Source organism: Tursiops truncatus, chromosome 7 (genome assembly GCF_011762595.2).
Source record: "Tursiops truncatus isolate mTurTru1 chromosome 7, mTurTru1.mat.Y, whole genome shotgun sequence".
In the NCBI taxonomy this organism is placed as follows: Eukaryota; Metazoa; Chordata; class Mammalia; order Artiodactyla; family Delphinidae; genus Tursiops; species Tursiops truncatus.
In genome coordinates, this window is record NC_047040.1 from 112,320,332 (window position 1) to 112,340,437 (window position 20,106).

The window sequence follows — 20,106 nt, forward strand, 5'->3', positions numbered from 1 at the left end:
GGACCAGGCACAGCGAGGTCCCTGCTTGCCAGGTCTGGGCGCACCACCAGCCGGCCCAGGCGCTAGGCCTCGCTTCTGCTGCCCATGCCTCCTACTAGCTGTGTCTGGAAACTAGCAGGCAGGCCAGCCTGCTGTGTGCCTGAGACCAGGGCCTCAAGCATTTCGAGGTCCTGGTGTTCTCCGTGCCCTCCCATCATGGGATACTCCAGATCCAGCCCTGCTGGGTTCCGAGAGCTCACGAGGTCCAGCTGCTGGGGCTGAGGGGGTAGGGACTTCAGGGCCTTGGGCCCTTGGTCGTATGAGCATCCGCCGGGCCATCATGCAGCCCAGCCAGAGCCCTGACAACCTCTACTGCAGGGCGCCACTTGCCCCAACCCACCTGGAGCCAGCAGGGCGCAGAGGGCACTGCCCAGCTCTAGGGCCCTTCCCCACTTTTCTTTTTCATTCCCTTCTTCTCTTTCCACCAGAACAGGCAGAACTGAATGATGAAGGAATGAGCAACCCCAGACCTTACATAACCTGGGTTATCTTGTCGACCTGTCCTTGCACAGTGTTCTGAGAGGCTGTTCTTCAAGAACCTTCTCTGCCTGAACTCTCACTCCCCTTTGAGGCTTATTGAAACCTAAGGAGCTCTGTGAACTCTGTCCAGTCCAGGCCTTTCTCTTGCTCTGGAAGCCTGTTTAGCACTTGGTCATTCTCTAATTGTTCTATGAGTATTTGGCTGGTCTCTCCAGTAATGAAGTAGGACTCTCAGATGCAGGGACCCCTGGGTCATGCTGACCCAAAATATGCCTCCACTCCAAACTGCTCACTCCTCTCCAAACATATTCAGAACTTTCTTTTTTAACCATATTTCTGATGAGTAGAAATGAAAGTGAAAAGTTATTTCTGGGTAAGCAAGATGTAGATGTACCTTAAAAAAAAAAATTTTCCCCCCAGCTGGGTCCAAATTCTACTTTAGAAATTTCAGAGGCTAGTAGAAAACAGGGAGAAAAAGTTTTGAATTTTGAAAAAAATTGGAAACAAGAGTTTCCAGATGCTGGACCAAGGTCTGGTAAGGATTTTGAGGTGCCAAGGGCCACCCTCCAGGAGTTTGCTATGCCTCTATAGAGGATCCAGCTAACTTCACTGCCCACTTAATCTCATTCTCTTGAGCCCGGCATACATTCTCTAGGAGCATAGGCTGGGCTGAAAGTTCTGGCCCACCCAGAACAGCGCCAAACCTCCACAGAAGACAAGCCCACCAGTTCTGGGGACTGGTCCTGAAGATTTCCTGCTAATTATTAAAAAAAATTAACATTGAGAGGGGGGCCAAAATGATTTCCTTCCTTTTTTATTTAACTGGAATTACAGGCTGTTAGGGCTAGAAAGATCATTAGGGTCCTGGCATCTGTCCTTTCCACTCAAGCAAAGACCCAAGCTGAGGGAACTGAACACAGGCAAAACACTCTTTGACATAAATCATACCAATGTTTTCTTAGGTCAGTCTATGAAGGCAGTAGAAATAAAAGCAGAAATAAACAAATGGGACCTAATCAAACTTATAAGTTTTTGCACAGCAAAGGAAACCATAAACAAAATGAAAAGACAACCTACAGATTGGGAGAAAAATATTTGCAAACAATGTGACTGACAAGGGCTTAATTTCCAAAATATACAAACAGCTCATACAACTCAATAACATAAAACCAAACAACTCAATCAAAAAATGGGCAGAAGACCTAACTAGACATTTCTCCAAAGAAGACATACAGATGGCCAACAGGCACATGAAAAGATGCTCAACATCGCTAATTATTAGAGACATGCAAATCAAAACTACCATGAGGTACCACCTCACACTGGTCAGCACGGCCATCATTAAAAAGTCTACAAATAACAAATGCTGGAGAGGGTGTTGGAGAAAAGTGAACCCTCCTGCACTGTTGATGGGAATGTAAACTGGTACAGCCCCTATGGAAAACAGTATGGAGGTTCCTCAAAAAACTAAAAATAGAGTTACCATGTGATCCAGCAATCCCACTCTTGGGCATATATCTGGACAAGTCCAAACTCTAATTTGAAAAGATACATGCACCCCTATGTTCATAGCAGCACTATTTACAATAGCCAAGACATGGAAACAACCTAACCGTTCATTGACAGATGAATGGATAAAGAAGATGTGGCATACACATACACACACACACACACACACACACACACACACACACACAATGGAATACTACTCAGCCATAAAAAAGAATGAAATAAGGCCATTTGCAGCAACATGGATGGACCCAGAGATTATCATACTAAGTGAAGTAAGTCAGAAAGAGAAAGACAAATACCATGTGATATCACTTATATATGGAATCTAAAATATGACATAAATGAACTTGTCTACAAAACAGAAATAGACTCAGAACAGACTTATGTTTGCCAAGCAGAAGGGGGGTGGGGGAGGGATGGATTGGGAATTTGGGATTAGCAGATGCAAACTATTATAATATGTATATGTATAACTAGGGACTTCCCTGGTGGTCCAATGTCTAAGACTCTGCACTCCCAATGCAGGGGGCCCAGGTTCAATCCCTAATCAGGGAACTAGATCCCACCTGCCGCAACTAAGAGTTAGCATGCCGCAGCTAAAGATCCTGCACGCCACAACGAAGATCCCGCATGCCACAACTAAAACCTCACACGGCCAAATAAAATATATTTAAAAATATTTTATATATGTATAACTGAATCACTTTGCTGTACACCAGAAACTAACACAACATTTAAAATCAACTATATTTCAGTAAATTTTTTTTTTTTTTTGCGGTACGCGGTGCTCTCGCCGCTGCGCCTCTCCCGTTGCGGAGCGCAGGCTCTGGATGCGCAGGCCCAGCGGCCATGGCTCACGGGCCCAGCCGCTCCGCGGCATGTGGGGTCTTCCCAGTCCAGGGCACGAACCCGTGCCCCCTGCATCGGCAGGCGGACTCCCAACCACTGTGCCACCAGGGAAGCCCCTCAATAAATTTTTTAAAACAGAAAAAAAAATGGTTATGATGGTAAATTTTATGAAGTATATTTTATCTCAATAAAAAAATTTTTTAGGGCACAGTGGTTGGGAGTCCGCCTGCCGATGCAGGGGGCACGGGTTCGTGCCCTGGACTGGGAAGACCCCACATGCCGCGGAGCGGCTGGGCCCGTGAGCCACGGCGCTCCGCGAGCCATGGACGCTGAGCCTGCGCGTCCGGAGCCTGTGCTCTGCAACGAGAGAGGCCGCAACAGTGAGAGGCCCGCGTACCGCAAAAAAAAAAAAAAAAAAAAAAAAAAAAGCAGCTTTGGCTACAGCAACAACATGCCAGCCAGCAGCGTGCGTGCTGCTGCTATCTGGAAGACCTGTTAGAAAGTTAAGATCAGTCATTCGGTCTGAGATCAAGCCATTCTGCTTGCTGGACCAATTGTTTCAATGTTTTATTATTATTACTTAGGTATTGTAAGGCCAACAGATCAGGAGACAATTGCCACTGAAAACATAGTTTCTTGTGCTCAACATTCCCAAGAGAGGGAGTAGGGACGCATGTGGAGGCATGGGACACAGAGAATGACCAAGGGGAAGTCAAGAGGCAGAGGCAGGGCAACGGGATATAGGATTGGCTAGTCTGAATAATTTCAGGGGCTCAAGGGCATAGAAACGGTCCCTGTTTTATCATCTGTCTTTTAAATTTTTGTTAAGAGCTACACATGATGTATCAGGTAGAAAGAACTGAGGTAAATAGGCTTTTAGTGTGAGCTTTTGTATTTTTCTGGCTAGGAACCAGGCTGTATTTATTGTTTGCTCTAGTTGTAGGTGTCAGAGGCTAAAATTTCCTCCAGTGTTCTTATTTTTGTGTCTTGTGTTGTCTTTGGCTTTCCCATTAGACCTCTTACACAGATTCTGAGCCTAGCAGTTCCTTCGGCTATAGTCCCCTATTATTGTAACGCAGAAGCTTTAGTTATGTGGTGGTAAGAGCTGGGCGGAGGGGAAGTGTCTAGAATCCTATGGTTAGGGCTTAGTCTTTTACTGAGCATCTGCCCCTGGGCTGTGACCTTCACAAGTGTTTCTGAGCTTCTGTTCCTCCCTTTACGACGAGAGAGGGCTGGAGTTCAGTATCTCCCTTCCCCCAAGTTGGGTATGCTCTGGTAACAGTTTCCCTGAGGATGGGCCTTTGTTAAGGAGGACAGGCTGCGCTGGTTCGTTTCCGAACGGTTCCTTTCCCCCTCCCCTTGCCTGAAGCACCGGGGGCTTTTTCTCCAGTCCTGACCCGGAGCACCTGGTAGGGCTCCTGGAGTAAAACCCACAAGTGTGACGCTCAGTGAGCCTCCAAGTTTTCCTACAAGTTGCTGACTCTGGCAGCCGCTTCTGAGGCTGGTGAGGCCTGGCTCTCTGTCCTCACTCTTCTCTCCAGTTTTCGAGGCAGCAGTTGGCCCCGCGACCTCAATTTCCTCATGATCCAAGACGAGTGGCTAAACTGTTGTTTTCTCAGCTTTTTCCTTATTGTGAGGACAGAAATGGCTTCCAAGCTCTCTGCATGCCAGATCAGAAACCACTGTAACCTACTGTAACTTCCACGCTTAAAATTAATATGATTATAGGATAATCCCCGCCCCCCCCCCCCCCCGCGCAGAAGTGTGAATGAATACACGCGTGTGGTGGTGCGCTACTGGGGACAAGGCCTCGGGCCTGCGCGTAAGCTCCCTGGATTAACTGATCCGACAGGGTAAAGGGATGGAAAACGGAGGAAGGCGTTTTCTGACTCATGTTTGTGGCTTTGGCTCCCCTTTCGAAGGGAAGTGTGCCCGGGCTGGGATGCAGAGGGCGTGGCGTGCGGGCGCGGCCCGCAAGCCCGCGTTGCCCCCGTGAGAACCCAGGACCCCTAACCACTGGACCACAGGGCAAACACAGCGGCCGCCGGGACAAAGAGAGCTAAAACTGTCGGGGAACGCTCCGGTCCCCTCCGCAGCCTGCCGCTCGCCCCTCCGCGGACACAGCTCCGCAGCGGCGGCCCCACCCTCCCCGCAGGCCCGGGAGCCAGGCTGCGGCGGCGCCGCCCTCGAGGGAGGGGCCGGGCCCGGGGCGCCCTTCACGGCGGTGGTCTAATACATACTGGAGTAAACATTTAACCTGTAACTACTACTATTACTCACACCTGTAGTGGATATGGTACCGCATGTAACTCACTGGTAGAACTAGTCAATGACGTGATGCAAAATCGACACTTCCGATTCATACGCTGACGGATGGGGCCCAGAGCTTCCCGGGCCTCAATTTCTCCAGGTTTAAATGCAGAGAGACATTTAATTTGACGTGACGTGTGCTAGTGGAAAAAAACCAAACTGTGGCAAGTTGAAAGAGTAAGTAAGAAAAACAACTCAACGTTCCCATACCGGGAGTCGAACCCGGGCCGCCTGGGTGAAAACCAGGAATCCTAACCGCTAGACCATATGGGAACTTCCGAAAGGCTAGCTTCCTCGATGCGACATATATTATTTGCGTCAGCTTGTCGTCAGCACTACCACACCACATCTGCGCACCTCAGGCCTTGCCCCGGCTGGTAGAAATCTGTGTTGACTGCGGCTGCGCGAGCCCGGACTTCACGGACCCGCCCGCCTACGCAGCGCCGGCCGGCACATCCGGGCCCCTCCCAGGAGCGGGAACTCCTCCTCCCGGAAGTGTTCCCAAGAACCGAAGCGAGGGTGGCGCTAGTCGTAGTCACCGTCCGCACTAGCACACCTCGCTGGGACCCTGGCCGTGCCGCCACCGAAACCCAACTGCAACAGTAAATAACGGAGGGCTAGTGCTTGTCCTTCGATGTCAACTGACATCTAAAACAAAAGACACCTCTTCTCCCCCCGCCCCAATACCGGGTTCCCCGTGAAAAATCTTTTCCTCAAAAAGCAAAAACGGGGTGTTATCTTTAACTCATTTAAGCTTGAAGATCTCACAGGTTGGCACTTCGTTGGTAACAGCTTTTGGCCTGAAATTCAACCTTTTGTGTGGATGGAGGGATGCCCTTTTTTCCTCCGGTCACATCGTTTCCTTTTCAGTGCTTTGATTAGGCTGTTTCACAGACAACTCAAGCTCAACGTAGTGCCCCGCCCAGCCCCGGCCCGGCCAAAAAAAAAAAATTCCCTCCAACCAGAAAATGTGCGCTTACAGCGGTTAAAGTATGTATTAAAGGCTCAAGAATTAAAACGGTGTGGTTCCTGTGTCTGACATTAAGATCAATGAAACAGAATGGAACCGCCAGAACATGGTACAGGTATACAACATTGGGATTAATCGAAAGAAAAAGGTGGCATCACAAATCAGCGATAAGGGTGGTCCCCTGTATGTGGATCTGTGGTAGAAAATAGGAAGTTGAGTGCAGGACTCACCCTGTACCTCACCTGAAAACACAAAAGTTCTTGAGGAAAACACTGGCGAATTCCCTTACCGTCACATCAACTACAATCCCAAAGCAGGAAATCATAAAATAGCTGAGTGATAAATTCAACTGTACTAAGAAAACTGACTTAAAAACACAAGAGCTGAGAGATGCTCATGATAGTTTTCACCTTGCTCTTTGAGCTATTCATTTGGTCTGTGCAGTTTAATGTAATGTGTTTTATTTTATAATAAAAAGTTTGCTTTGTTTTTTTTTTAAAACCACCATAAGCAAAATTAAAAGACAAACTGGGAAAAAAAATTTACATCTCATATTATGAACAAAAAACTAACATCCACCAAACATAACAATTAGCTCCTAGAAACTGCTAAAAATATCAACAAGCCAGTAGGAATATGAATTGACACAGAGTTCCTGGCCCTTCAACAAATTAAAAGACTCACTCTTGGAAAGATAAAGGCAAGTTTTTAAAAACCTGAATGGTCTCTTGAAAGATTTCCCTTGAAAATCTAGGTCCGATCCTTTTTACTTTCTGGCTTAAAACCTGCCAAGCGCTGCCCATCTACTTGGGCGTGTGTGTGTTTTATCGATGAGGAATCATTCTGTCCTCATCTGCTGGCTGTGTATGCTTTATTCCTCCACCAGAATCACTTTTAAGGATCTAGTGAAACCGAAGCACCTACTTCTTGTCCTTCCCTGCCATTAACTGTTCAATATTTCATCCTTTAATGAAAAACCACAGCTGATTTATGCATCAGGTTGTTACAGTTGTTCAGTGATACGAACTAACCTAACAGGTGTTTGTGCTTGCCCCACATGAATACATCCTGAGACAACAGAAGTCTAGAAGTGGTTTCAGAGTAGTGGCTTTCAACATTACTCACTTTGTCCCTTCAAACTTCCCCACCTAACAAAGTTGGAAACATGCAGACCAGAGAAGTATTAAGGAGGGAGGAATAGCTGGGGTGGGGGGCAATCTGTGAAGGAAGAAGGCCTGAGATAATGCAGCCACATCGAAGAACAGCTGTGCTCACTGCCTTGCTTTTGTGGTGGCAGGTCAGGGAGCCCCGGGCTCCAGCTGCTTGAGTTTCTCCTGCAGCCCCTGGAGCTGGCTTCGACCCCAGTCGATGCGGATCTGAAGGTTGGCCATGTCTGCAGCCAGCTGCAGACCTAGAAGAAGAGGAGAGACTGTCACCATGGTATCTGTGGTGACAAATGACTCAGGGGGCTCTGGACATCCCCAGGCCTCTCTGGCCTTCACACTCTTCCTAAAACATTCCAGGTATAGCCTTGCATTGGCTCCTCGAGAACCTCACTGGACCCATACCCTCATGTCCTTCAGGTCGTTGCTAAAATGTCACCTCCTCAGGATACTTCCTTGACCCCCTTATATCACCCACCAAGAACTAAAAATTCACAGATCATAATATAGTCTCATGCCCTTATTTCCTTCCTTGTTTTCTCCATTATCATAGCCCCTCACTGCTCTTGTCCTCTCTCCTTCTACCTGTTTTCTCTGCCCCCAAGATTGGTCCACACTCTGGATCCACCTCTACGTTGCTTTCACCTGATGCTTCTCCTGGAGCAGCTGCTGTCAAGTCCTCTGGGCCATCCACACCACCCAGTCCACTGGCCAGTCCTGTCTTCAGCCTAACTGCCTGGCAGCAGAGCTGGCCACACACCTGATCACCTCCCTCCAGGGCACATCTTACCCTCTTGGTGTTGCTCCTGCCTCACTGTTGCTTCTAAGTCTCCTCGACTGGTTTCTTCCCTTCTTTTTTCTCTTACTTCCTGTCCACATTCCCAGGACCTCTGCTGATCTTATCTCATTTCAACCTTAATGCTGTGTCTGTTAGCAACTTGGGAATTTAAAACCAGTGTTATGCAGTGGGTTCCCAAATCTCTCTCTCCAGCCCAGTCCTCTTCCAAACTCCAGATGCATGTGGCCAACCATCTGATCAGAATCTCCACCACACAGTACCAGGAACACCCCCACACCACTCCTGACTTCCCCTCGGCTGTTGCTGCTCCGCAGCCCTCCCACTCAGGTGAGGGTATCCACCCTTTTAAGCATTCTGGCTAGAAACTGTGGGCTCATCCTTCACTCCACTCCTTCCCTTACTGCCCAGTTGATCTGTCAGCAAATCCTGTGGCTTTTACTTGAAAAAACATGCAGCTTTCCACCACTTACCCGATCCTCCACTGCCCTCCCCCCCGCCCCCCTCCACTAGACCACTGGCCTCCTCTCTGCTATTCCAGATACAACCTTGCCTCAGAGCTCTGCCCTGGCTGGTCCCTGCACCTAGAACACTGTCCCCCCAGATCACCAAAGCTCTCTCCTTCATCTCTTCAGAGGCCTTTCCAGGCTACCATTCAAAAAACAGCTTCCCCAGCCCACTCCATACTCTACCTTATTTTTTCATAGCAAGTCTCATTACCTGGTATTATATTTAGGGCCTACTTATTTGTTTGCATGTTGTTTTTCTGCCCTCAATAAAATAAACATCCCATGAAGCTGTCTGTCCCTTTTGTTTACTGCCAGCACCTAATATGAACCTGGAACTCTGCCAACAGCGAATAAACGCTTTTTGAAAAAACAGAAGGTGTGCAACAAAAGTCTGCAATGGAGAAAACCTGCAAAGCCCTTTGCAGACTAATCCCAGCCTTGGCATTAGTGCTCAAGTGCTCCCTGTAGATAGGGGGTCCACTCACCCTCCCGGAAGCTGGCTTGAGCTTGCCGTAGACTGTGAGGAACCAGGATTCCAAACCAGTTCAGAGGGTCCTGGGGAGCTGGGGAGGGGTCTGGCTCCGGGGTCCTCGTGAGACCCTTGCGCCTGCGAAGAACTGTAAAAAGAAAGGCTGGAGGTTGGGGGGATTGTTACCTGGCCTTTGTTTTCTCAGTGACACAATGTTAAACTTCATTTGAGCTCATGATCCTAGAAAATACCGATAGTTGGAAAATCCTCTCAACCTTTTATGTTCTGGAAAACAGCTTACTACAAAGAACCACCCTTCCCCTTGTGGTTCATGTGAATCTGTCCACTCTTTCTCTTGACTATCATAAAACCAGCAAATGACACCCCTTGTTTATCCGTGAAAAAGCCACACACTGACTTTTCCCATTTCGCCTGAACATGCTGAAAGGCCAGACAGACCCTTCAACTCCCTGTTCTTTGTCTCACGAATGATTAACTGAGATTAGAAGCTTGTCCCGCTGAAACTAGCTAGACAAAAATATCTTCTGCGCAGCTGAGACTTCCTCTGATTGCAAAACAATCCCAACTGTAAAGGACCTCACCTATAACTTTCTCTCTCTGCCTGTAAAAGTCTAAAGCAAAAAACCACTCTGCTGAGACATTCTACATTCTGATCTTCAGGTCTGGGGTGCTCTCTCTATCGTTAACAGCCTAAATAAAATCATCTCCCCTGTTGTCCTATGCCTTTTGTCTTTGACATCGGAAGGGGCCCTACGGGAAGAAGGGGCGGGGGGACTCACCTGCCTCGCGGGGTCCCACCTCCTCTGGAGTCTGGGTGCCGCCTCTCACCATCCAGAACTTCTGGGGTCCGTCCTGGGCCTCGCTAAAGAACGAGAAGGGAGGCTAGACCTTTGGCGGCCCCGACCTGGCCCCTGCCTGCCCACCCGCTGCAGCGTGAAAGGGACCTCACCTGGTGCAGACGTGGACCTGGGGCTCCATGCGGGAGGCATACTGCAGAGGCCCTACCGACTTCGCACCCATGGCGTAGCGAGCTTTGGAGAGCGAGAGCCAGCCCTGGGAAGAGAGAGGAGAGCGGTGAAACTCAGTAACCTTCACGTGCCGGCCCGCCCGCCCCAGGCTCCCACCTCCTCCACCCGGGCGTTCAGCGCCGCCCGCTTCGCCTCCAGTTCCTCCAGGTCCCCGAGCAGCTGCAGGAGAAGGGAGTCCAACTCGGCTCGCGGGTCCCGCGCCGCCATGGGCTCCACACAGAGTCAGTAGCCGGCTCCCCAGGTCGCCCAATCAGCGTCCGCCGTGCCAGAAGGACAGCCAATAGGCGCGTGAGGTCCGTCCCCCGAGGGGGCGTTCCCAACCTTGGGCCGAGACGCCCACTGGGTGGAGGCGACTCGCTGAGTTCCTTTCAGGATAAGCACCCTCAGAGCAGCGGCCCGGGGAGGTGATTAGCGCCTCGTCACGCGAGCACCGGAAGGGGATCAGCCACCCGGACAGTCGGCGAGAGCTGTGGGTGTCTCCGAATCGCTTTTGGAATCGGCCGTTTTTTAAAGTACGTCTGTCGCAGTGGCGATGGAAGGAGGCATAGCTGTTCGGCAACCATTTTAAGGGAGGAGCGGCTTTAAATTCAATTCTAGAACCGGCCGCTAGGCGATCATCCGGTCAATCGCTGTGCAGCTTTTACAGTTGCTGCACTATTTCGAGCCTACAATTATGATTATTTTAGCTGTTCGTCGTCTTCTAATTAACATCCCGTTCCGCACGTTAGGTAGTGAAACCATGACCGACGCCTTTATTAACGGCCGTTCTAAGCCACGTGACAGCACCTTGACACCCCCCCCCCCCCCACGCCTAGTGGTTGCTCCAGCTTCGGGCTGGCCAATCGCCTTGCGACTCCCAGCCATTTTAACTTTGGGCATTCTCGGCAGCAGCAGAGTCTAGTGAGGCCTCTAGCGGCCTTCTCGGTTGAGGGCGGAAGGGACGACTGCGTGGTGCCGGCGGCGCCAGAAGGGAACTCCTGGACTCACGTGGAAGTTGCGCCCAGGATGGTAGGAGGGACGTTTAAGCTCCTGTTTTGGAGGTCGGGGGCTCGCGGTGGCTGGGGATGTGGCCTGTGGGCTCGGGGCGGGTGTTTCCCGGGCCCGGTCTTGCGCGGCGAAAAAGGTTTGCCTGAGCGGACCTGCTGTTTCCCAGCTGCGCCGCGAGGCCCGCCTTCGCCGCGAGTACCTGTATCGCAAGGCCTGTGAGGAGGCTCGGCGAACAGCCCAGGAGAGGAAGGACAAGGTTCGGCGTGCGCTCGAGGGTAAGTCTGTCCCCGCCCCCCAGTCACGGTAAAGACCCTTGGGCTTTCCTGTTAAAACCCAACGGGAAAAAGGCCAGTGGTGTCAAACGCTTTTAATTAGCATTTACTTGTGTTAGTATGGTGAGTGTCTTTTCAAGTATTTACTGGTCATTTTCCTTTCCTGTTGGATCTTCCTGATGGGTTGCAAATGTCGCTTGCATGATGGTGTGAATTACTTGTCATTTATGCTGCAGTATCCAGATTTTACAACTTGCGTAGTGATTTTATTTACGGTGTCTAGGTCTTCCCAAATTTAAACATTTCACGTGGTCCTATATTTATTTCCCCTCTGTCGTTTTTATTCTTGCTACTTTTTTTCACTACAAGATAAGAAGAATATCTTATTGTCTTTTAGTGCTGTTATGACTCCCTTGTATTTTAAAACTGTTCACTCGTGTAGAACTGAATTTTATTTGCGTTGTAAATTAGGAATTTAACTTTGCAATATTTTCCCTGCTTTCCATTTGCCGTACTAATGAAGAGCCTGTCACACATGCCTGATTGGAAATGCCGTATTTATCTGTATTTTGTTGGTTCTCATGTTGGTGGAGCTCTGTTTCCTATCTGATAGTACATCAACTCCATATCTCTATTTTAGATTCACTTTGATTTTCTTAGGTTTTAGACATATAAAGTATATGAGGTATGTGTATGTAGTACTTATGTCAAGCATAAAGTTAAACACCTGTGACCTATCTGCCCGTGTTAAGAAATGAAAAATGATTAATATATTTAAATTCAGAAATATTTCCCCCAATTTAGATAAACGCAGTATTGAATATTGATTAAAAATGAACCATTTCCTTGCTGTTCTTTTTGAGGATTATCATGCTTGTTTGTATTCTTAAATCATATGGGTCGATTTTTAGTTGTAAAGGTAGTATTAGGTTGCGTGTATTCTTTTGCAGCTTTCTGTTTTGGTTCAGTGTTGTTTCTAAGATCCATTGAGTGTAGGTGGGGCTCCTGCAGGTTAATATTCCATGGGGTCTTCATCCGTTTCCCTGTGGGTGGTGTTGAGCTTATTTTTAGTTTGGGGCAGGCCTGCTGCTGTGAACATTCTCTTCCATGTGCAAGAGTTAGTCCAGGGCATGTTGGAGGGACCTGCTGGGTTCAAGGGCATGCTCCAAAGTGGGCATGCTCACAGCCTAGCTCCTCTGCCAAGTCTAGCATTAGTTCACAGAGGAAACCTCTGACCCAGAGCATCACGATTAATGATTTTATTGTAAGAGGGTTTCAGGGTTTCTGGTCCACCTTTGTATAGAAAGAGCAGTTTCCATTTATTCTTTAAAAATTAATTGTTAGTTTTTTTCTAACTACGAAGGGAGTGCATACTTGTGATTAAGTATTTTAGAAACCCTTCAAGTCTTGAGACTCAGGAACCATAGTAAATGAAATCTCCTATAACCACTGTTAGCAGGTTGGCATGTAGCCAAAAATAGTTTCATCCCTCTCCACCAGTTATGTATCACCTCTCTGCTCAGAAAGGAGTAAAAGGGGTATTTTTCCATCAAGTTTGTTCAGTGTTGTATAAACTGAAGGCTCCATGCATGTGTCTCACTAGCCCCTCTGTCTTCCCTCTGCAGAGAACCGCCTGATTCCCACCGAGTTACGCAGGGAGGCTCTGGCCTTACAGGGTTCCCTGGAGTTTGACGATGCCGGCGGTGAAGGTGACCTTCCCTGACCCTGTGAGCCAGCCTCACTCCCTGCCGCTGAGCCCACTGGCTTCCATGTCATTCCTCAGACACCTTGAAGAAAGGTTGTGCAGCTCCCACTCCTGAAACTGTCCCCCAGGTGCCCTCGTGGCTCTGTACAGATGACACCTCAGGGGACCTCTCCCTGAGTGCTTCCAATTCCATTTACATGACACAGTATTACCCCACTTTCTGCATTGCTTTGTCTGTTGATTGTCTCCCTTACTAGGACGGTGGGCTCTGCTGGGGCAGAACAGTGTCCATTTTGTTCATTGCTGTGTCCTCAGCTGTCAGCACTTCATTGGCACTCAGGTGTCTCATTCACTGCATCATTCAACAAATATGAAAGGAATCACAAACATTATAAATATTTGTTATGAGAGAATGGAGCCTGATAACTTTGGCCTTAACAGAATCTGGACTTGTGCTAACGTGGTAGCTACTAGCTCCATGTGATTACTACAGCTTCAATGAACTAAAATTAAATCAAATATAAAGATTCAGTTCCTTGGTCACACTTGTGTTTGTAGCCAGTGTGGCTGGGGGCCACCCTGTTGGCCCAGAGCAGGTAGAGAGCCTTTCCATCCTTGAAGGTATCGTCAGTGCTGTTCTAGGTGGATTTGGCCACCCCAAGTTAGCATTTCACTTCTCTAGACAACGTCATGTTCTTGCGCCTCACACTCCTAACAGGTGTGACCAGCCACATGGATGATGAGTATCGATGGGCAGGGGTTGAGGATCCCAAGATCATGATCACTACTTCCCGAGATCCCAGTTCCCGCCTCAAGATGTTTGCAAAGGTACTAGTAGGTGGGAGTTAGTGGGAGATGCTCAGGCCCCAGGAGCCCCAGTCCTAACCAGAGGGAGTTCATATGCAGGAGCTAAAGTTGGTGTTCCCAGGCGCCCAGCGCATGAACCGTGGCCGGCATGAGGTAGGGGCACTGGTGCGAGCCTGCAAAGCCAACGGGGTCACTGACCTGCTGGTTGTCCATGAGCATCGAGGCACACCTGGTAAGACTGAAGGGAGGGAGCAGGGTGCTGCCATGATGGCTGGCTGGGAGCAGAGGGTCTCTGACGGCTTACCTGGCCCTGCCAGTGGGGCTCATTGTCAGCCACCTGCCCTTTGGCCCAACCGCATACTTCACGCTGTGCAACGTGGTCATGCGGCATGACATCCCCGACCTGGGCACCGCGTCGGAGGCCAAGCCTCACCTGATTATGCATGGCTTCTCCTCCCGCCTGGGTAAGCGGGTGAGTCTGAGGCCGTGGGGTGAGGACTGGGGGCCTGGAGTGCCAGGCTGGGCATTTGCCACTTTTCTTCCTTCTGCCCCAGGTCTCTGACATACTCCGCTACCTGTTCCCTGTGCCCAAAGATGACAGCCGCCGGGTCATCACCTTCGCCAACCAGGACGACTACATCTCCTTCCGGTGGGTCAGTGGGCTGGGCCCGAATGGGGTCTTGACCTTTGTGTCCCTGTGCTGTTTGTTGTTGACCCCGAAGCTGCTCCCTGCCTCCCCTCACTCCTGCCCTGCCCCCCTTGCCCCAGGCACCATGTGTACAAGAAGACAGACCACCGCAATGTGGAGCTGACCGAGGTTGGGCCTCGCTTTGAGCTGAAGTGTGAGTTTGCGGCTTTATCCCACATCTGGTGAGGGGCACGCTGGCTGTGTAAGTGACCATATCTCATCCCCCTTCGCCAGTGTACATGATCCGTCTGGGCACGCTGGAGCAGGAGGCCACAGCAGACGTGGAGTGGCGCTGGCACCCCTACACCAACACCGCGCGCAAGAGGGTCTTCCTGAGTGCTGAGTGAGCCCACTCACCAGTCAGGATGTGGACCTGGACCCGGGAGCTGGGGAGAGGTCAGAATAAAGTCTGCTTGCCACAGCACCCTGCTAGCCTCTGAGTGGCCAGGACAGGGCTGTCAGGCTGAGCGTGAAGGATGCGGGGTCCCCTCAGCTGGGGACCTGATAGCTCTGGGACATTCTCAGGCCTGGTGGTGACATCGTGCCTAGGACAAGGCAGGCCTGATGTGCTTTCTTGCCCCTGGGCCACAGAGGGTTTGGTGCTACCCTGGGAGATTTGGTGCTGCTCTCTGTCACTCAGGAGTCGGGGGCCTGTGACTTCATCATCTGGGAGTGGGGATAATAATGTGAGCACGGAAGTCTCACTTAGAGCAGGGCTTGGCGCTGGGGCCAGCTCTCAGCCAGAGACAGACAGAAAATAAACAAGAGGCAAACCATTTATTCACTTCATTGTGGCCTCCTTTGAGTGTAATTAAAGTTCCTCAGAGAACTCAGTGCACTTGGACTCACTAGCAGTGGAAAGCTTTATAATGACCATCTTTCCCTTTAAGGATCTCCTTAGGCTCTCCCTGGATTACCGAGGATATTTCTAGGTTATCTAGGATGTCTGGTATGTGTGGATTCACCACTCTTTGATGGTCGCACACTCAAGTTGTTTCCTATTTTTACTACCACAAACGTTGCTTCAAGAACATTGAACATACCTCTGTGCATATTTATGCGAGTATATCTGATGAGTAAACTACTGCAAGTGGAATTGTGTCTTGAAAATGATTATAGATGCTGCAGAATTGTCCTCCAGGAGGCTGTCTCTCCCAGCCACTATCATCAGATCTGAGTGTTTCCTGTGTCCTTGTAGGCACTGTGAACTGTCAGACTTTGCATCTTGCCCAAGCTCTAGGTGCAAAATGGGTCCTCAGTTGAATTTGCATTTCTTTAATTATGACAGAGGTTATGCATCTTCAAATACTCATTGACTATTAGTGTATGTGTATTCTCTGTGACCTGTTAGCTCTTTATAGAAACAGTTGTTCACCTCTATGTTGATTGATTGTTTTAAGTCTCTTAATTGTGGAGAATTCCAAACATAAGAGCTGAGAGGACTGTACAGTGAGTCCATGAGCTCATCTCAATGTTGACCAGTCTGGTTTCCTTCATAGCCCCACCCACTCCCTTTATCCACTCCATTCGTTTATTTTGAAGCAAATCCCAGACACCATATCATTTCATCCATAAATATTTCCATATATCTCTGAAAGATAAGACTCAACAGGAATAATAATACCACTGTCGCACCTAAAAAATCAACAATTATTCCGAATTCTACATATTAATGTTCAGTTTTCCCTGATTACGTTATGTTTGTTTGAACTAGGATCCAACTTGGGTCCATTCATTGCAAATGATTGACAAGTCTCTTGTCTTTTTAAAAACAGCTTTATTGAGATATAATGCACATGTCCCACACAGTTCACCTGTTTAAAGTGTACAATTAAATATTTTTTTATCATATTCACAGGGTTGTACAACCATCACCACAGTCTAATTTTAGAGCATTTTTGTCCCTCCTAAAAGAAACTCCGTACTCTTTAGCTGTCACTTCCCATTCCTCTCCAACCATCTCCCAACTCCCAGCCCCCAGCCCCTTGTAGCCACTAATCTACTTTTGGTTTCTATAGACTTGCCTATTCTGGACATTCCATAGGAACTGTAATAGGAAAGAACCTTTTGTATTCTATTACAAGCTAATCACTAAAGGGATGTTGCCTATAAGCTTAGTTATACATAATGGCTCATCTCTGGGAACCCTGCTTCCCAGGTAATGAGCTAAAATACCTTTGTTTAACCTACAGGAAACATCCTGACCAGGTCCACCTGTAAATGACTGCAGGGAAGAAGAAATTAACACATCCTCTCCAGAGGCTGATGGGAACCAGGAAGTGTTTGATTTTACTTCCTCCTCTTTTAGTATAAAAGGAGCCTGAATTCTAACTCAGGCAAGATGTTTCTTTGGGGCATGAGCCCACCATCTTCTCGGTTTGCTGGCTTTCCAAATAAAGTCTTATTTCTTGTCCCAACAACCCGTCTCTCGATTATTGGCCTGTTGTGCGGCGAGCAGTATGAGCTTCAACTTGGAACGGAATCATACGATATGTGGTGTTACTTAGCATTGTTTTCAAAATTTATCCATGTTGTAGCATGTGTCAGTACTTCATTCCTTTTTTTATTGCTAAACAGTATTCTATTGCGTGTGTATACCTTATTTATCCATCAGTTTATGAAATTTGGTTTGTTTTTCACTTTTGGGCTATTTTGATAATGCTGTTATGAGCATCTGTGTATAAGTTCTAAGTCTCTTTTATCCTATAGAATTCTCTCCTTTTAATTTTTTTTCTTTGTAATTTATTCAGTTAGGAAATTGGTTTGTCTTGTGGAGCTTCCAGAGTCTGGAACAAAAGCCCTCCCAAAGGCAGCTACCTCCAATCGCTGGTGGATGCAAGCTGCCACTTGTAACTGGAGAGACTGGCATTTTTCCTTTTTTGCCAAATGCCAGACTTGTAGGTGGGCCAACAGGTCAGCCCACACCCAATCCAAAAGTTTGTAAGAGTGGAGCAGTGGGAGAATTTTTTCAAATTTTTTGTTCCCTTTTGTGGCCTAGCAAAAAAGGAAGTCAGAAGAACTGTTCAATAGGGATGTCAGTAGTCTCAGACTATCTCCGCATAGGCCTTCTAGGTGAGGGTGGTGTCGGCCAGGTTTCTCCACTGTTTTAAAAGTTACTATTTCCCCTTTGCAACATCAGCGCAGGCTGGGTTCTTCACAGTATTGCAAAAGCTTCTCCGAGTACCTTCCAGCCCCTTGTCCACTTGGCTCTATTGGGTGGCCTAGCACTCTGAGCTGGGAAGCAGGTGGCAGACTGGCATGTGGCATGTGGGCGCTGGGGTGCTCAGGATCTTCAGGACAGTGCCAGCTGCTCCCACTGCTTGGGACTGCCGCCAGTAGGGTGCGCAAGAGGGCCAGCAGCAGCAGTGAGTCCCACTGCAGGAACACAGCTTGCAGTTCTCTGGGACAATGGAGAGGGGTGAGCCAGGGCTGCTGGTGGAGGTCTCGGGGGGTCTTTCCATCCCCTACACCCAGCCTGAGCTGAGCAGAGGGAAAACCAGGAGAATTTGGATGTTGGAGAGACATGGAGGGATGCTCAGTGTCAGGATGGTGGTCCGGTTAAACAAGAGGAGGGTGTGTAGTAGGAGGTGGACGTGCAGCTAGAAAGACAGACACCCAACCCTGGTGGAAGCATGGCAGGTGGACTAAAGTCTCAGCCACTCTGTTCACAGGCCAGATAGGCAGAAAGATTCCCAAACAGGCAGGCAAACAGACACATAGATCCCTGGCAAGACAGACTTCTAGATAGAGTCCCAGGGAGAGAGAGACTACAGCAGGACAGCCAGACAAATGGACAGATTATTGGACAGGTGGGAAGGTGCTCAGCCAGGCATCCAGAAAGACCTGTGTCCAGACACATGGACACCCCTCCCACCCCACTTCCAGCCAACCAAAAGACAGAATTCCTCAAGGTTAGAGCCCCACAATTGTACAGAGAGACCATTAACTCAATGGAAAGACATTCCACTACCCAGTCAACTAGCCAGCCAGACCTTCAGCTTGACAGACTTACTCTTTGCCAGTAGGACCCAGCCTATGAGAAAGGCAGGTGGGTCCTCAGGATAGACAGATGTCTCCTAAGCCAGGGGGACAGATAGACATATACACCCCACCCTGTCAGACAAATAGACCCTCCGCCCCTAGTGGAACAGAAGATCCCAGAGTGCCAGAACCCAGTTGCGGGTTAGTTGCCCTGCCTCCCAGTCATCACCATAGGTGATATGGATGGCTCACTGACCCTCAATGTTGCCTCTGCTCCCCAGGTAGCACTGGTTTCCAGTGATCATTGACATCCAATGACATTCACTACCAGCAGGGTCCATAAAGCCCTTTCTTGATCCCACAGTGGCTGTTCCCCCTTTACTCTGGTATCCACTATACCCAAATGACTGCCATTAGTATCCATGATTACTCAGGGACTTGAGTCTCTGTGACTCCTCCAGTGGGCCTCCATATTTTCTCAAAGTTCACTGATACTTCTGTATCCTGCCACCCTGAGTCTTCAAGAACCCATGACCATCCAAGAAATCTCAGTGATTCCACTGACATTCACTATTGAGCCCTGGTTAGGGGTCCTCAATGACCTTCCCTGACTCTTTTGACCCCTCAGTTATTTAGTAAACTAACATTCCAAGTCCCAATGGCTCCTCAGTTACTTTCAGTCTCTCACTGACCTCCCAGTGACTGCCATTGACGTCTACTGACAGTCTCCATGAACATCCAAGGAACTCTCACTGGCCTCCAATGAATTCACTATCAATGTCCATCCTCAGTGATCACTGCTGACCACCTTTGAATTCTCAAAGATGACAGTGATAAACACTGAGTCAACAGTGACTCCTACTGACCCCTCAATAAGTGAAACATCCCCACTAACTGGCTTTTTGACCTCTCAGTCACTTAAACTGGGGTCAGCAACCCACAGACTGCAGGAAACACACACACAAATCGTGACACATGAAATTAAAATTTAAAGTCCACGAAGTTTGGGACAAAGCCATGCTCATTCCTTTACATGTTGCCTATGGTTGCTTTCACCCTGCATAGCGGAACTGAGTAGCTGGGACAAGGACCAGAGACCCAAGCCCTTTAAGAAACAGTTTGCCTGTTCTTGACTTAACTCTGATGAATTAGGTCCACATTCCTCACCCCCGAGGTGAAGGATGGGCTAGCCCATCTACACTGGCCAATCCTTGGCAGGGGCCGTAGGCTTCTCTCTGCTCTCTCCAGCCTCCCCTTGGTAGCCCTGGGAGCTGGGACAGCAGCTGTCCTCCAGTCTTCTCCACATTTTCTGAAGACAAGGGACGAAAGAAAATAAGCCCCTTAAAAGCACTGAGAACACCTAGTCCCTTGGAACCCACTCCCAGAGCCTCGATTCTCAGTTTCCCAGAAGGTTTATGCGGGTTGAAATCCTCAAATTAGGACTGGATGCTGGCGCCCCCAGTTCATCCTAGCCCGACCCAGAAAAAGAAGGAGCCTCAGGAAATACACGGATTCAGTCT

The 20,106-nt window shown here is 48.8% G+C and overlaps 2 protein-coding genes and 1 non-coding gene across 4 annotated transcripts; 1 reads left to right on the plus strand and 2 right to left on the minus strand.

Annotated features, from left to right (window-relative positions):
* Positions 1-5,391: 5,391 nt before the first annotated feature.
* Positions 5,392-5,463, minus strand: TRNAE-UUC (transfer RNA glutamic acid (anticodon UUC)). The gene has a single exon. It is a non-coding gene; the product is annotated as a tRNA-Glu (tRNA).
* Positions 5,464-6,161: 698 nt separating this feature from the next.
* VMA22 (vacuolar ATPase assembly factor VMA22) lies at positions 6,162-10,485 on the minus strand. Of its 2 annotated transcripts, none has more exons than XM_004331013.4 (5): positions 10,243-10,485; positions 10,068-10,171; positions 9,898-9,980; positions 9,114-9,245; positions 6,162-7,571 (listed from the first exon to the last, which is right to left on the minus strand). In XM_004331013.4, the coding sequence occupies exons 1-5, from the start codon at positions 10,351-10,353 to the stop codon at positions 7,459-7,461; spliced, it is 543 nt and encodes a 180-aa protein (XP_004331061.2). In that variant the 5' UTR covers positions 10,354-10,485; the 3' UTR covers positions 6,162-7,458. The 2 variants fall into 2 exon arrangements, with proteins under 2 accessions (XP_004331061.2, XP_019787341.1); XM_019931782.3 differs by having other exon boundaries at positions 9,114-9,260.
* A 37-nt stretch (positions 10,486-10,522) lies between these two features.
* IMP4 (IMP U3 small nucleolar ribonucleoprotein 4) lies at positions 10,523-17,025 on the plus strand. Its single transcript, XM_019931780.3, has 11 exons — positions 10,523-10,658; positions 11,038-11,154; positions 11,300-11,408; positions 13,031-13,114; positions 13,829-13,938; positions 14,017-14,149; positions 14,235-14,389; positions 14,472-14,566; positions 14,686-14,759; positions 14,840-15,001; positions 16,798-17,025. The coding sequence occupies exons 2-10, from the start codon at positions 11,152-11,154 to the stop codon at positions 14,950-14,952; spliced, it is 876 nt and encodes a 291-aa protein (XP_019787339.1). The 5' UTR covers positions 10,523-10,658; positions 11,038-11,151; the 3' UTR covers positions 14,953-15,001; positions 16,798-17,025.
* The last annotated feature ends 3,081 nt before the right edge of the window (positions 17,026-20,106 follow it).

What these genes read in the sequence shown, in the direction of transcription:
- VMA22 (XM_019931782.3), bottom strand. Translation starts at nt 10,353, where the DNA reads ATGGCGGCGCGGGACCCGCGAGCCGAGTTGGACTCCCTTCTCCTGCAG. An exon ending in TGAACGCCCGGGTGGAGGAG is followed by an intron (nt 10,172 to 10,242) that starts GTGGGAGCCTGG and finishes CTCTCTTCCCAG; the next exon opens with GGCTGGCTCTCGCTCTCCAA. An exon ending in GGTGGGACCCCGCGAGGCAG is followed by an intron (nt 9,261 to 9,897) that starts GTGAGTCCCCCC and finishes CCCAACCTCCAG; the next exon opens with CCTTTCTTTTTACAGTTCTT.
- IMP4 (XM_019931780.3), top strand. An exon ending in GGTTCGGCGTGCGCTCGAGG is followed by an intron (nt 11,409 to 13,030) that starts GTAAGTCTGTCC and finishes TTCCCTCTGCAG; the next exon opens with AGAACCGCCTGATTCCCACC. An exon ending in TGACGATGCCGGCGGTGAAG is followed by an intron (nt 13,115 to 13,828) that starts GTGACCTTCCCT and finishes CACTCCTAACAG; the next exon opens with GTGTGACCAGCCACATGGAT.